General features: G+C 34.8%; 1 protein-coding gene and 1 long non-coding RNA gene across 2 annotated transcripts in view; one reads left to right on the top strand and one right to left on the bottom strand.

Moving 5' to 3' along the window:
* Positions 1 to 16,886, top strand: part of LOC114100719 (uncharacterized) — a 39,332-nt gene extending 22,446 nt beyond the window's left edge. Inside the window, exon 4 of the long non-coding RNA XR_003584125.3 lies at positions 16,807 to 16,886. This is a non-coding gene — a long non-coding RNA (uncharacterized lncRNA). The remainder of the gene's footprint in view (positions 1 to 16,806) is intronic.
* On the bottom strand, positions 5,119 to 16,887 carry Spa17 (sperm autoantigenic protein 17). The gene is made up of 4 exons (XM_027945523.2): positions 16,734 to 16,887; positions 11,002 to 11,072; positions 8,428 to 8,508; positions 5,119 to 5,600 (listed from the first exon to the last, which is right to left on the bottom strand). The coding sequence occupies exons 1-4, from the start codon at positions 16,885 to 16,887 to the stop codon at positions 5,457 to 5,459; spliced, it is 450 nt and encodes a 149-aa protein (XP_027801324.1). The 3' UTR covers positions 5,119 to 5,456.
* Positions 16,888 to 17,233: the final 346 nt, after the last annotated feature.

Genomic DNA, 17,233 nt, shown 5'->3' with positions numbered 1-17,233 from the left:
GTTTCCAGATGTTAAGAAGCTCAAGTTATTTTAACATATAAAGAGAAACTGCTGGGTTAATTTTGAGACATTAGACAAATCACTGTTTAGTTTGCTTTAGAACAATAGTGCATGATATCATATGTTTAAGAGGCAGAATGACAGTGACAATTTAGGACCTTAACCTGGGTTCACTCCTGAATCACTGATACTGATTGACTGAGTTCTATATCACAGAGAACAAAGCAGGTCCTTTCAGGTTATTCTGTATTAAAATGGACTGATTATAATCATGACAGAAGACTCCATTTTTATAGGTACAGTGTTCATAATGTTTTACAAAAAAATTCATGTTGACAAACTCTCACACTTAGCTTCCCACAGAACAAATTTTACATGTATTTCTAAAACAGTTTAAATCACATGATTTTTCATTTTCTCCTAATTGGCAAAGCTCTTCTTTTGGGATTTTCTTGTTTGCATTGCCCAACTCCAAAAAACACCCTTTAGCAATGCAATTTATATGAAAGGCTACCCAAATTTTCATATTGCCATGGCTTGTTAACCCCTCGTATAATGTTTTACATTTTCCTTTCATTCTTTCTTAAAAAATATTTTATAATTGTAGATGGACACAATACCTTTATGTTATTTATTTATTTTTACATGCTGCTGAGGATCAAACCCAGTGCCTCACACATGCCAGACAAGTACACTGCCACTGAGCCACAATCCCAGCCCCTTTCCTTTCATTCCTGTCACTAATCTTTGGTTTCAATGACCATTTAATAAACCAGGTGGTATAATAGGAAGCCATGTGGTGGTTATTGTGGGGTGTGTTTGTTTTATGCCTGCCCAGCATCTGCTATCCCTTCTTCCTAAAAACACAACTCTATTTTCTTTAGAAGCTCTTAAACTTGCTACACACTTCAGCCAGGTTTTGGGGGCAGAACTGACCTCCTATTGGCAGGGGCATGTTCTGGTGGTGACAGGCATAGGACAACTTGCATATTCCTTTCTCAGAAGCTCAGCGATTGATTCAGAGATACATGTATAACCCAATAGAAGCCAATTAGATGAAAGGAGATGCTTTGGCTCTTCCCACTTCTATAGATGGGGCATGAATTCTACTAGGGGAAGTAGGCAGTAAATAAGATACATTACATGGTGTTCAGAATTAAGAAGAAAAATTAAGAAGGGAAGGGGAAAGAGGAGCACTTTTTGTCCCAGGCAAGATCTCACTGACTTTTATTCATTGGGTTAAGAGCAGAAGAATGAGACAATGTCTGGTAAGAACCCTTCCAGGCAGGGATGCAGGGAATGACACATACAGAATCTCACATGAAAGCTTGGTGGGAATGAATAAGGAAGAACTTCAAGATTAGTGTGCTTGGAGCCCTTGAACAAGCAAGATGAGGTCAGAGATAATAGGATAAAGATCTGCAGAGAGCTGTGTAGACCATTCTGAAGACTTTAGCTCTTACTCTTAGAGAAATGAGAAGATATTGGGGGATGATAGGGATGATTATAATGGAATCCTTTGACTGCTATATTGAAAGGGGGAAAGTGTGTGTGCTGGTTAATTTTATGTGATAATCTGACTGGGTTAAGGAATGCCCAGAGAGCCACAAAAACATATTTATGGGTATTTCTGCAAGAGATTAGCATTTGAATCAGTAGGCTGAGTAAAGATCTGCCTTTACCAGTGTGGATGGGCAGAACTGAGGGTCTCAATAGAACAAAAAGGCAAAGTAAGGGTGAGTTCTCTCTTTTGGAACCTGGACAAGTCATCTTCTCCTGACCTCAGATGTGAGAACTTAGACTTCTGAGACGCTAGGACTTACATCAAAGAATCTCATCTAGCCTTGGCCTGAGCTATAGTTTTGGCTCTCCTCATTCCTAGACGTTCAGACTTGAATCAAATTATGCCACTAGTTCTTGGTTTTCTTACTCACTGATGACATACTGTGGACTTCTCAGTCCCTGTAATTGCATAAACCAATTCCCTTGTTTTATATCTCTATGTAGCCCATTGGCTTTGTTCCTTTAAAGAACCCTGACTAAGACAGGGTAGAAGCAGGGATACTAGTTATGACTGTTAGGGATACTAGTTATGACTGTTATTGAAATAGTGATTTAAATTTTTCACTGCTCTTAATTGGGGGGTGGGTAGAGATCTTGAAAGAAATTGTAGGTACAGCTCCATCTCTTGTCACATGGAGTTGACTAAAGACAAACACATAGAAAATCCATACAGTTTTAAAAAGAACTTTATTAGGAGAAGCACTACCATCAACCAAGAGGGACTTAGGCTGTGGAAGATATAAATAGACACTTGGATTCTCAGTTTTCCACAGATAGGAAATAGTCTGAGAAACCCATTTATCCACCAAAAAGGGCAAATTTCTAATGTCCATTGCAAAGGACTAAGTAAGATGATGGAAAAAAAAAAACTTTTGGTTCTATACTCCTAGAGTATAGAACCAAAAGTTTTATGGACGATAGACTCAAAACTCTTTTTTTCCTCTTTGTTTTTTTTTCATTGCTAGAAACTGAAGGATCAAACCCAGGACATATTATGGAACATTATTCCTCACCCCAGCATATAAAGGAACCTGACACCCTTCACTTGGTGGGATTTCATTATTATTTCAGATCAGTAACTGCTATTTGCTTCCATTATTTTTTGAATCAGATAACTTCTTAATGGTTATATTATCTGTATTCCATTATTTGTTGTATGTTGGGTATATGATAAGAAGATATTTGTTCTTTTAATTCATAGGTTTTATAACATAGGAGCTATATTTGGACCTGAGGTAAATCATGAGATCATATACTTCAAATATTTGATGCAACTTTTAGGGGTTTTGAGATATGAGTATATTTTACATGTGGGAAGGATATGAATAATTATAACCAGGAGATCACAATATGGTAGATTATTGGTCCCAATTCTTCACTACCCTGTAGTAGTATTATGCATACAAGAGGTCTTTCCTATGGTTGCTTGAGGAGCAGTCAATTTCCTCACCTTCTTGACTTTGGGCTTAGTCAGACAACTTTCTTTGGTCAATGGGATGAAAGAGTAAGTGATAAGAGCAAAAGCTTGAAATATTCTTGCATGTTGGGTTTTCCTGTTTTTACTTCTGTGAGCACCATGAAAAGAGTTTGTCCTGGGCTTCAGCATGGGCTTTAAATAGGACACATGAAGCACAGACACTATTAGTTGACTATTAGTTGACCCTTGGGCCCATAGCCTGAAGCATAACTCCCCTAGTCAACCGACAAACCCTCAGCTTAGAGGCAGATCTGAACCTAATCTTGAGTCTTGGATCCAGCTTAGCTCAGCTAAATTGTTGCTTTCACAATTATCCATGGGAAAAGACAACTTTGGGATGGATTATGCAACAGTAATGTGGCAATGATGGCCAATGTAAACGTTCATGAGAGTGATGATGGGAACTAGGACCAAGGTGGTAGCAACAGAAGTGATGAGAGGTGTTTGGTTTCTGGTGTATAGGTAGACCCCATAGGCTTTGCTAACATTGTATGTGGGATGGGGAGAAACAGGAGTTAAGGATGAATCCAAGGTTTTTGGTTTGGAAAATGGAAAAATGGAGTGGCTATTTTCTGAGATGGGAAACACTCCAGAGAATTGGGATTTGGGAGGCAATATCAGGAGGTGTTTTGGACATTTTTCTTTTGAGGGGGAATAAATATCCAAATAGGGATTTTAAGTAGGCAGTTGAACATTCAAATTTGGAGGAGGAGGGAGAAAGGTCTGGGAGTGATGAGTATGGAGATGGCTTATAAAGTCATGAGATTGGATGAGATCAATGGGTAAATGTAGTGGTTAGTAGACGGGGAACTGAAGAGTTACGCAAAGGATTGAGAAGGAACAGCAGTTAGATAAGTGCTAACAAAATGTTATTGATATGTGTTGTTATTAAGACTACATCCATTGCTCCTCATCTTCTTTTTCTTTTCCTCCTTCATAAATATCACTCCCACTAAATGTGTGTCTGTGTATGTGTGTGAACTGACTAGATAGAAAACTCAGTATTAATTTTTTTCATATATAATAGAGAATTATTAAAAAAACTAAATGGTATCTTTTCCTCACCTGTTATATATTCACTAAAGAAAATCTTGTCTCTTTTGATCTAGAACAGGGAAGCTAAGTCTTTGCATTAATTCTGGGTTCCCTTGATAATTCTTTGAGCAGGATGACTTTGTTCAAGAAGGAAAGGTGTTGCAGGTTGATGTTTTTGAGTGCATAGTGGAATGAATAGCTGAAACCCTGGGGAACTAATTTTTCCCCCATCTCTAAGCCTGGAGGAGAGGGGGGTAGGAATGGGAGGAAGGGTACAGTGGATATTAGGAGGTTAGCTCGCAAGCAGTTCTCCAGTGGCAGAAAGAAACTGAACTCTTTCATCTCATTCATGAATCCCAAGTTTTTTGGATAATCAAGAAAAGGGAGCCCTCAAAAAGGAGAAAATGAACTTTCTAAAAATAAGGTACTTGGGACTTGAATGGTTCACTGAAAAAATAACAGATAAAAAGGCTTCTTAGACTGTGAAACAAGTATCATCATTTATACATTAAAGATACTTGGGGAGTTTTACTTGAAGAAGGGAGTATGACATAATGATTGCTTTTGTCTTTTCAAATGTGATACTATTAGTCTTATTCTGTTTGGTTTTAGAGAGCAAACCATAATAAGTTGTAAGATGCATGAAGGAAAGAACATTTCACTGTGAAGTCTCAACGCATAAATAGGGCTCAATACATTTTGATAAATGATTGAAAGCATGTATGACAAATGAAAACCAATGTAACACAAGTAGGCAGATTTTTTAACTTTTCTAATAATTCAAGCTATTCAAAAATTAGAGGCTTGGGATGTGCCCCAATAGTAAGTAGAGCGCTTGTCTGGCAAAATCAAGGTCCTGGGTTTGATTCTCATTTGCGCTCGTGCGCTCTCTCTCTCTCTCTCTCTCTCTCTCTCTCTCACACACACACACACACACACACACACACACACACACTCTGAAGAGGATTTGAAGGGCAGTAGTATTCTTCATTGCTATAAGTGAAGCAGGGGATAAAGAAACTTTTTTTTTTTTCAGCGATGTGATAGAGATGATTTATTCAGTAGGTAATGGTTAGACCACACAACTTCTGACATCTCTGAAAACTCAGATATTCCAGTTCTATAGCTGAATCCAAAGGGGTCTATGTGTAGACTTAGGGCAAATATAAACAGTTCCCATGATCTTGGAGAAGTCTTCAAGTGGTATGTTTCAATGGCGTGTTTATTAAACAAATGCTCATGACAGATTTTTCACAACAGCAACAAATGTTATTTTACAACATCAAATTTCCCTTACTAAGGGAAAAAAACCCCGATAATCCCAACAAGGTTGATGGATTTGGATTATTTTTTCAAGTGTTCTGGGGGGAAACCAGTGTCCTTACTCCTTTTCCTCTTCTGTTTCATCTTTAACTTTATCTGATTTCATTTTCTTTACCTCTTCTCTGGCTACATGTCCCCGGAAGGCTGCCTGGATTTTGACAGCAGCAGATTCCTCTTTTTCTTTTTCTTCTTCCTCCAACTCCTTCATTGAAAGAAAAAGAGATTTTTAAAACATCCCATGTGTTTTTGATGCCATAGAAATAAGGGCATAAATTTAATCAATTTAAGGATAGACTTTCAGAGATCTGCTGCTTCCTGAGAGAATTTTTATATATTGTCACGTTGTAGATGTACTAAACAGCAAATGCCAAAATAGCAGGTATTTTGTTTTGTCGCTCTTTAATATGCTTCTGCAATAAAAGATCATTGCCAACTTTTCTTTTTCTTTTTTCTTTTTTTTCCAAAATAGCTCCTATTTAACAGTTTTCCTGAGCAATAACATTTTTTGGGGGGGGTGGGGAATAAGTAGGAATCCTTGAAACATGGTAAAAATGTTAAGAAGATTAGTAAAAGCACTTTTAAAAATAATCATGATTACATAAGATGATTAAAATGTTAACTTTAAAATTTCTAAATAATTAGATAATTAAAATCAGATACTTTTTTTTTTTTTTTTGGTACTGGGGATTGAACTCAGGGGCACTCAACTACTGAGCCGTGTACCCAGCCCTTTTTTATATTTTACTTAGAGACAGTGTCTCACTGAGTTGCCTAGTGCCTCACCTGTTGCTGAGGTTGGCTTTGAACTTTCGATCCTCCTGCCTCAGCCTCCTGAGCCACTAGGATTACAGGCATGTGTCACTGTGCCTGACTAAAATCAGATACTTAAGGGTGGAGTACCAAAGATAAATTAATTTACTCCAGTAATGTTAGGTCTATCATTGTTGGTTGCACTTTGACATATTAAAAAAATTAGGTATAATTTACAGACAGCAAAATGCATGGATCCTAAGTGTAAGTTGAACAGCCCTTAATATACTTTTATTTTTTAAAATATTTTTTTTAGTTGTAGTTGGACACAATATCTTTATTCATTATTTATGTGGTGCTGAGTATTGAACCCAGTGCCTCACATGTGTGAGGCGGGTGCTGTATCACTGAGCTACAGTCCTAGCCCTACATTTTTAAATTATAAAAATTATATATGCATATTTAAAAAATCTAAATATCACTTTCAGTGAAAAGTTCTCTCCATTTTCCCAAATTATTTCCTAATAGGTTAAGCATTTTAATGGATTAAGTGTGTGTCTCCTTCCAAAATTTCTCCGTATGCAAAAATGTTTATATGAAGATGTGTGTGTATGTGTGTGTGTGTGTGTGTATACACACCTTTTTATTTTAAAAATGTATACATACCTTTTTATTTTAAAAATGAGATCATGCTAATCATGGTGTTCTGCATCTAGTTTTTCCATGTAACAATGTACCTTAGTTCTCTTTTTCTATGGTATCATTTATTACATAACTCTGACCATTCTCCTATTGATGGACCTATGGGTTGTTCATCCTTCCCTGACTACCTCCATGGTCAAACAATGAAACAAATAGCAATTAAATGCAAAAAGAATGGTATAAAATCCTCTGAGATGCCCAATATATGCAAACAAATTACTCTCAAGTTGGAAATCAATGAAAACTTATCTATAAGGGAAGATGTGGAAGATGTAAGGAAAGAATAGTCCCTTTCCTTCTTCCCTGAATTCCCACTACACTGCTACCAATATTCGGCTTATTGGATTGTACTAATATAATTCTGGAATAATTTTGTAAATATTATAGGGAAAATTTGCTCCTCATTGTGTGAGAAACAAGATATTTCTTGAGGGGCACGTCCATTTTTAGGTGTCAATTACTGGATAACTAAGTAGGACATTTGGACATGAAAAACAACTCAGAGGTTTGGCCTTTGACATTATATAGAGTGGGCTCTTTCTCATGAGGCTTGGTCCTCCTGATTCTGAACTATAAAGAATATAGACAGTGATATGCTGGTAAATGTTTAACAACTGCCTGCCACCCCCACTCCAACCCCTGATCCCAGGCCCCCCCCCCCCAAAAAAAGAGCCCTAATTTCTAGTTTTTTTCCATAGCCTTAGTATGTTCAAGTGGCTATTAAAATGATATTACTGCTGGGCATGGTGAAGCATACCTGCAATTCCAGCAACTCCGGAGGCTGAGAGAGAAGGATTGCAAGTTGGAGGCCAGTCTTAGCAATTTATTAAGACCCTAAGCAACTTAATGAGACCCTGTCTCAAAATAAAAATTGAAAAAGGGGGCTGGGGCTGTAGCTGAGTGGTAAAGTACCCCTAGGTTAAATCTCCAGTACCAAAAACAAAAACAAAAACAAAAACAAAACCATATTACTGAACTTGAAGTTGAGTAGAGATGTGTATAATTGTCTCTTGAGTGCTGGCTTTAGCATATAACTGAGTTATAGACTGGTATCCAGGGCAAACTTCCTTTTGTCTCTGCACTTTGGATGTAGGCTATCAGGAGGAAGGCATTATTGTAGAGGTCTATGCATGGAAGATGAGTCAGTCACATTGTGTGAAGTCATTTTATTTCCCTGTATGTAATTCTCTATGATTTTTCCTTTTGTAATCTCTGAACCTCTGCCATTGTGACTTGGTGACAGTAACAATTAGTGAAAAATTCCCAGAGTGGAAGATGAATCTGAAAGATTGAGATTGGGGCTCTAAGTTCTGTTAGCATTTCCCCAAGGGAAGATTTTCTGTCACTGACAATCTTGGAAAATAAGATTATATTTTTAATAGGTAGAATGAGTTTTCCTTTATAAAAGGCATGGGTGAAAATAATACACCAATTTATCACTAACATTAATTATCTATAAAGCAAAATTATAATTTTAACAATATAGATAATAGACTGATTCACATTTGGAGCATAATTTTAAAGTGAGCAATATCATTCTTTGTAGAAATCTGATAATAAATGGAAAAATTACATACTTCTGCATTGCCTGGTATGTCTTCTATGTCTTCCCCTTTCACAGATGTCTGTGACTTTTCTTGAGCAGATTGTTCTTGCTCCTAGAGAGATGGGAAAGGGAAAGGGTCAATATATATCTTTTATTAAGTAAAACATGTTGGAACAAGAAGAAATAAATGAAAGCTCTCAAGGGAATATGTATAAACACATTTCAAAGACTAAGGATTTGGCAAAAATGCTTGCTGTTCTGCTTTTGAAATGAATTCGTCACTGATTTACATTAAAAACAAACCATTGTCTCATAGTAAAAGTCAATAATGTGAGGTAATGAATCCTGAGGAAAGCCCAAAAAAGGGGTGTCAATGATTTCTAAAATAGTCATAAAATAAATGCCATTGTGATGCATAGTGTGAGGTCAAATTGACTTAATGAAATTCATAGATTAAAAACAAGTCAAGGAAATATGTTTCCCTGCAGAGAGTGATTTAAATATAAAAAGAGAAGCCAGCTCCACCAATTTTGATATGGTTAATGAGTGTTCCTTCAAAATATAGGTTTAAGGGCTGGGGTTGTGGTTCATCTGTAGAGCACTTGCCTAGTACATGCGAGGCCCTGGGTTCGATCTTCAGCACCACATAAAAATAAATAAATAAAATAAAGATATTGTGTCAAACTAGAATAATTAAAACTATCTCAAAGTGTTTAAAAAAATACAGGTTTTAAAAAAATAAACAAAACAAAAAAATATAGGTTTTGCTAATTCACCATCTGTAGGAAGGGCCTCTTTCATTTTAACCATAAAACAGAAAATTGAGAATATACAAGGAAATCAAATAAAGCCTTAAGAATTCAAAAGGAAAGGAAAAAAACACTCTGAAATTACTGTTTGACCCAAGGAAAAATATTTTTCAAAATTATCCCTTCTATTTCACAAAAGAGAATTTAGTAAAATAGAAATAAATAGATCATCTCCATATATGTAGACACAAATGAATGGAACTTCACTTTTGAATTCACTGGAATAAATAACAGCTACTGCTGCAGGACCTTCCCCATATCTACTGAAGAACATCATCAAAACCTGAACTTTGTTAATTCCTTTTAATTCTAATTACTCAAAAGATGGTATTATCTCAGTTGTACAAAGTGGTATTCTCAAATTATTATTGTTATTGTTGTTATTATTATTATTATTTTAATCTTCCACATCATTTATTATCCTATGATAATGTGTGTGTGTTTTAAATGATTATGGAGTTGTTGACTAGAGCAATGAGTCATGAATTTATCTAGGCTGTTGTTGGACGTTTTGGTTGTTTCTTTTTTTTTTAATTAGTTGCTCAAGACAATACAATGATCTTGACATGTCATGCATTTGATTCAAATGAGATATGAATTCTTATTTTTCCACTTGTACAGATTGCAGGATCACATTGGTTATACAGCCACGTTTATACACACAGTGTCGTATTCTGCTGCCCTTCCTATCCCCTACTTCCCTCCCCTCCCCTCCCATCACTTCTCTCTACCCAATCTACTGTGACACATTTCTCTCTCTTTTTTTCTCTTCCCCCTCACACCATCATATATGTAATTTTGTATAACAATGAGGGTCTCCTTCCATTATTTTGAGGCAGGGTCTTCACTATGTTGTCCAGGGCTGGCTCTGAACTTCTGGATTCACGTGATCCTCCTGCTTTGACTTCCTGAGTGGCTAGGACAATAAGCATGCAACACCATACCCAGCTAGTATTCTCAAATTTTAATATATCTACAAATTACTTTGGGGATCACGTTAAAATATAACTTCTGATTTGTAGAACTGGGGTAGAAACTGAGACTATAAATTTCTGTTAAATTCCCAGTTGATCCCAATGATGATGATCCCAATAATCTTTCTCAACCATCCTTCCTTATCTGAACCACAGAACACAGAGAATGTTTTGAGTGGTGGTTTTTTTCTTAGTTTTCCCAAGGATGCTACAAAACTAGAATTATATTAGCTACAAAGGCAAGACATGTAATGGGTGCTTTAATTTAGGGCTTAAGGTTTTTTTTTTTTTTTTTTTTTTTTTTAGGGCTTAAGGTTTTTGAGGAACCTTGTTAAGAAAAGCTATCTTTGAGAATACTGCTGAGATAGATAGGTTCAGATTCTAAAGAGATTAGCTTTATAGAGAAAACTTTATACCATTACCATCTTTAATTCTAATTAGTCTTTTGTAACATATAAGTGACAATGAAATATTTGAACTAATGTTGTTTTATTATATGAAATGTCATCCATTCATTTAACAATGTCATCCATTTATTGAGTATCTGCTCTTTCTAAGCATTGTGATGTTCAATGAAATTTGAAGAATTTCAGACAGGATAATTTTTCTATAACTTTCAAGCACCTTCTGTCTATTGATCATCTTTAAATTTAATCTAAAAATCTATACTTGATTCAAATACTTCAGAAAAGAATTTTATTAGAAAAAACAGTGTAATTTAAAAGTTTTCATGTTAATTCTCACAATTCTGGGGAGAAACTAATAATATTTGTTTTCTAGATAGAAGAAATAGCCAAATTCAATGGTTTCATAGAACTATACCTTGAATGCATGGTTGTTATAGAAGCGGTCCTCTACCTTAGCCCCCCATTCTGCTGGATCAAAGTTGGTTTCTAAATAATAAAAAAGAATAATTTCACTTATTTTGAGTTCATTAAAGTAAATCCTGAGTACCAGCACACAAAAATTTCTTGTTCCAAGTCACAGTTTCTTTATTGACAGTCAAAAATCTTATTGACAATTCATATGGTCTAGCTATAGACACAACCAGTGATCATTTAAATATAAGATGATCAATTAAACATTAGATGAGCCCTTGGGGATATTTACATTAGCACTAAAAAACATTCCTTCTGCTTTCACAGAATTTATAACAAAACGGGAATGAGAGAACAAATGTCAATATTTAAATATGAATAGAGGCACATATAAATATGTATTAGTAAATACAGAAAAGTATTTAAAAATAAATGCTAAGTAGTCAAGAAGTTTGGAAAAGTGAAGTATGGGAGTTTTTTTTTTTTAAAATATAAGGCATATTATAGAGATAGTTGATGTGATAGGATGAGGTATTTAAGCAGAAATTTCCTTTAACATTTCACTATGAAAAATTTCAAACTTAGAAAGTAGAGAGAATAATATAACAAAGTCCCATATGTGTATGACCTAGATTCAATAATTATCAACTCATGATTTATTTAACCTATAATCTTTTCTTCTGATTATTTTCAAGCCAACTCTAAGTACCTTATTATTTTATTTACAAACATTTGAATATGTTATCTCTAAAAGATAAAGGATCTTTATCTTTAAAATATAACCATAACATTATCATACCTAAATAGGGACAGTAATTTCTTAATATAATCAACTATCCAGTCAACTATCCAAATTTCCCTCATTGTCTAGTATATTTTGTTGTTGATCAAATTAACACCCCCCCTCCCGCCAAAATGGGCATGTACAGCCTTTTGTTGTTATATCTTTTAAATTGCTTTAATGGAACCCCACCCACCCATTATTTTCCTTGCAGCAATTTATTTGTTGATGGAATTGGGTCATTTTTCCTCTGGAATTTTCCACAGTTTGGATATTTATGACTCTATCTCATGGTGGCTTTTAACAATTTTCTTTGCTTTTGAATGTCCTGCAGACCTATAGATTGTATCTGATTGAGGTTTGACTTTTTGGGGTAAGAATACTTGATCAGTAGAGTTGTGCAATCAGGAGATAAATAATATCTACTTCTCTCTTTTTTTATAATATTTGTGGGTCCCGTGTTGATAAATCACTTAAGATCATTTCTTTAGGGGTTGAAAAATGGTAATGCTCTAATTTGATCATTACCTCTTTATTTTTTGAAGAAACTCAACAACAACAACAAAAAAAGTGATTGTCCTCTTCAACTATTTGGTTACCCTGAAATACAGCTCTTACAGAAAAGAAAATTTTTCTTCTCCTCTGCCAGTTTTCAAAATAATCAGTTGGTTTCCTAAGATCCTCTCAAGATGTCCAATGAATGGTGGTTTTGTTTTAATTATGAAGTCATGAATATTTAACCAACTGGATGAATTCCAGTACTGATGTTGTAATTGTTCAAAATTTGGCCAGAGGGAGCTTAATTCAGGTGCTCAGATTCTCCTAAGTCCTTTGCAAACTACTTTAGTAATCCTTGAGAGTGTTTTTGTTTCTTGGTATGACAAGATGGTCAGCCTCATCTTCTGTATCTGTGACCAGTGCATAGAATTAGCTAGTTTCCCAAGAAGCCAGGGGTCATTGGAAACGATATTCAGAGATGAAAATCTAGGGGCTGGGTGCCCACTGGTACTGAACTTTTTCAATATAAAAAATAAAAAATAAAGGACTGGGGATGTAGCTAAGTAGCAACACACTCCAGGGTTCAATCCCTAGTACCAACAAATATATAAAATAAGTAAAATAAAATTTAGAACTACAAAATTTTATAAACTTCTTTCATTTTTATAATTTTATGTCAATTTTCCTACAATAATACTGATTCCTCATAGCACTAGCATAGTTGCTTACCTGCTTTATTCTATACTATATAAATAAATAGTGTTCAGAATAACCCTCTCTTAGTCACTTTTCCATTACTGTAACAAATATCCAAGATAAATAAACTTAAAAAGAGGAAAAGGTTTATTTTGGCTCATGATTTTGGAGGTTTCAGTCCATGAATGATTGGCTCCGGTGTTTGGGCCTATGGCCATTATCACAGCAGGAGTATGGAGGAAGCTTGTTTACCTCTTGACCAAGTAAGAGAGACAGAGTGCCCACAATTCCCTTTAAGGCCACGCTCCCAGTGATCTAAAGTCTCCCTCTAAGCCCTATCTCCTAAAGGTTCCACCACCTCTTAACAGTGCCACAAACTGGGGGACAGCCTTTAACACATGAACCTGTGGGGGACATTCTGATTTAATTATAACATTCTACTACAATATTATTAGCAGTGATTACTGAAAACATTTTAAGGTTTTTATGTTTTGTTTATTTTAATTTTAGGCTATACCTACCAGGTTTGTACAGTAAAATTACTGTGTGATGTACTTACTTGAAATAATTCTCTTCCTTGTGTTTGTGTCACCTACTTACTATTAGTTCATTTGTTTAACTTCATTTTTAAATGTCAGGAATTGCTTAATTTTAAAATTTAATCTTATTACTATGCTAAATATTAATAAACCCAGACTTAAACTATATTTTATCTTGTTTCCTTTTGCTAGAGGAAAATGTTAATTTTAAAAGATTTAGTCTTACATTAAAATAAAGTTATATATTCGTATCAATCTTTTGTTGGATACTAAGCACACCTTCTCTCATCTTGTTTTTTCCCACTGATTCCTAAAGATCATTCAATATCTAGAGATCTTCCTTATTCTTTTTAAAGTTATATATTATTACATTGAGTAGACATACTCTTACTATTATAGGGGTTGAGTATGCAGTTCAGTGGTACAAAATTTGTCTAGTGTGCATGAGATCCTGGAGATTGATTCCCAGTACCTAAAGAAAAAAAAAATCTCCACTGTATATTTGTTTCCATAAATGTAGAGGTAGAACTTCTGGGCCAACGATTAAATACACATATAACGTTGGTAGGTACTACTGAGTTTCTGTCCTTCGTGTTGTACCATTTTGCTTCTCCACTAGTAATGTGTGTGAGTACATGTTCCCCTAGCCTTGCCTAGAGTGTACTGGCAAAAAGCATCTTGCAAGTTTGATGGAGGGGTGGTTGTTGGTAACAGTGTAGTTTTGATTTGGACTTCTGTTACTTGCATATTTTTTAGGTGTAGTTGGACACAATGCCTTTATTTTATTTATTTATTTATTTTCATGTGGTGCTGAGGATTGAACCCAGGGCTTTGCACATGCTAGTTGAGCAATCTACCGCTGAGCTACAATCCCAACCCCTACTTGCAGCATTTGAGTAGATTTTCAAGTTAAGGGCTATTTGCATTTATTTTTGTTTGAATTATTCGTATCTGTTTCTTTTTTCAATATGGTTGTCATTAGAAGTGGGTCATAAGACACTGTTTTTACAAGCTCTTTATTAGGTTTATTAACCCACTGGGATAATAATTACAAGTATTTTTTTTTCCTGTCACTTATAGTTTTATTTTCTTTTTGGTACTTTTTGTCATGTAAAAGTTTACTTTTATGACATCAATTTTATCAATCTGTTCATAATTGTATCTGGAATTTGAAGCCATTAAAGCAACTTAGTTAGCAATTTTTTATGTTAAGAAACTCATTCATATTTTTTCTTAGTATTTGTATGGTTTCTTTTTTAAAAAATATTTTAATACCTTTATTTCACTTATTTATTTTTATGTGGTGCTGAGGATCGAACCCAGGGTCTCACATGTGCGAGGTGAGCGCTCTACCAGTGAGCCACAGACCCAGACCCTGGTTTCTTTTTTTAATATTTAAATTTCCAACCAATTTAGAATTTATTCTGAATCGGTCTACTTTTATTCTTAACTTCTTTAATTCATTATCAATTCATAAGAAGCCCACTGTTTCCCTAGTGATTTGAGATACCACTTATATTATATACTGATGTTTTTTGTCACAAAAACAAACACTAAAACTAAAAATCACCTGTGATGAATGATAGTAAGGGAATTCTTGCATTGTATGGGATACCGAGAAGAAATTCCATGATTTCTTTTGCCTTTTTCGAGATACTAAATTCTGATACTTATATCAGTTGGATAATTCACCTTTGGTTAACATGGATGGAAGTGGGTGTGGTGCTTAAAATTTTTTCAAATGGTTTTACCGGTTGTTTATTACTGAGCTAGTATTCCCAGGCCATTAATCTGAATAATGAAATTGCTTTTATTACTGGGATCTGGTAATGATGACTCAAACGTTTCTGTAATGTTATGTTTCTGAGTTTTAAAATTAAACAAATGACTAAAGGCATTTTACTGCGTGAATTTGTAAAAATTAATGTTATGATAACAAAATTAGTGTTCATAATAATTTACCTCTTTCCCCAAAGCATTTTTCTTACTAACCTTTTCTCCCTAAATATAGTTTGTCAAATATTTTTAGTGCAACTTAAAAGTATAAGTAAGATTGTGCAACAGGGCTGGGGATGTGGCTCAAGTGGTAACGCGCTCGGCTGGCATGCATGGGGTGCTGAGTTCGATCTTCAGCACCACATAAAATAAAGATGTTGTGTCCTCTGAAAACTGAAAAAAAAAATATTAAAAAAAGATTGTGCAACAAATATTCATCTTGACTGGACATGGGAAAGACTAGCAATGGCCTGGAAATTGGCAGAGATTCTGAGCTTTACAAGGGCAGAATAAAGAGGACAAGGGGTGGAGCTGTGCCATGCATGTGAGTTGTTTGAATTCGAGCCTTGGTCTAAGATTCTTCCCTCTGTAAAATGATTTGCAATGGAATGTCTGTCTGCTTGTGGCAAATTCTAGTCACCTTTACCATTCTGTTGGAATACTATCATTGAAAGTAACAATAACAACAGTTTATACAAAATGAATTTTATAGTCAAGAATAGGTTTTTAGCATAAACTTATATAACTACTAATTCCCAATTTTGATTCTGGGTCAGGTCATGATAGTCACAAACCTTTAAGACTGGGGATTTGGAAGTTTTATTCATGGTAGTGAAGGAGCTTTGCTTTGGTTCTCAATCAAAGAGTTACCTTTAGATCTTTGTCTCTGTGCAGGATGAGAGTTTTAGAGTATAAAGAATATAAATTACCTTCCCATGTTGGCAGTTCACTTTTCAAAATAGTTTGTTTCTGTGCCTTTATTGAAGAACAGTTTCATACCCCAGTGAAGACCGTTTTATTTAATCTAAGACATGTTGAATTATTTTTGTAATACTTATAATACTTTCAAATGAGAAGAATCAAAAATTAAAGAAAATTGCAAATTACCCTCTCAGGAAGAATAGAAAGTCAACTATTGGGGATGCACAAGAGCAGTCTCTTAGATAGTGGAGAGGAACACTTGTCTGATCTTTAGAGGTCCCCTTCCACACTGTGTGTCCATGAGAAACACAGTGAAGAAAGTCTGGAGAATAAACAGGAAACCTTGAATAAGAGAATCAAGAGAAGCTGTCAAAGAGGCATATATTGTTTCCAATAGCAAGAACTGTTATGTGAAGTCACCTGCTTAAAGGCTTGTTGTAGAATGAAGATGGTCTTAAATAAGTTTTACCATAACCAAATGCTTAAGTCTTTTATTTTAAAAATGTCTATTTTAAAAAAGCTTACTCTCTCTTTTCTCTAGAAGGTTCTCAAAATATGCTGCTGCAAAAGCTGGTATGTTTTCTGGTTGTTCCCTCAGAATCTCACGTGTCAGGCCTTCAAGAAGATTCCCAAATCCTTGTGGAATTCGATAATGGGTGTTGGAGAATGGAATCGACATCTCCTTGGGAAGAATTGCCTAGAGTACCTAGAGATTCATTAAAAAGCACTTATCTTTAAATTTTTCTGATGTTAATTATTAATTACATAATCACAATTATGACAACAAAATATTTCTGAGACCCAAATTTCCTGGACTTCAACTTTTGTTTCTCTAAAGATACCCCAAATCCATATATTTCCACCCCCGCAGAGAATTTCAAATTCTTCATTTTGAATTAGAATATTACAAATATAGACTCATTCAATTGACTAAATCATTTTTTAAAAATTATAAACCCCACAGTATTTACTATGCCACTAAGTACTTTTTTTCTGCCTCTGTCTTCCTGTATTAAAAGATGTGG

This window comes from Marmota flaviventris, chromosome 9 (assembly GCF_047511675.1).
Source record: "Marmota flaviventris isolate mMarFla1 chromosome 9, mMarFla1.hap1, whole genome shotgun sequence".
Classification (NCBI taxonomy): Eukaryota; Metazoa; Chordata; class Mammalia; order Rodentia; family Sciuridae; genus Marmota; species Marmota flaviventris.
This window is presented reverse-complemented; position numbering and strand designations above follow the sequence as displayed.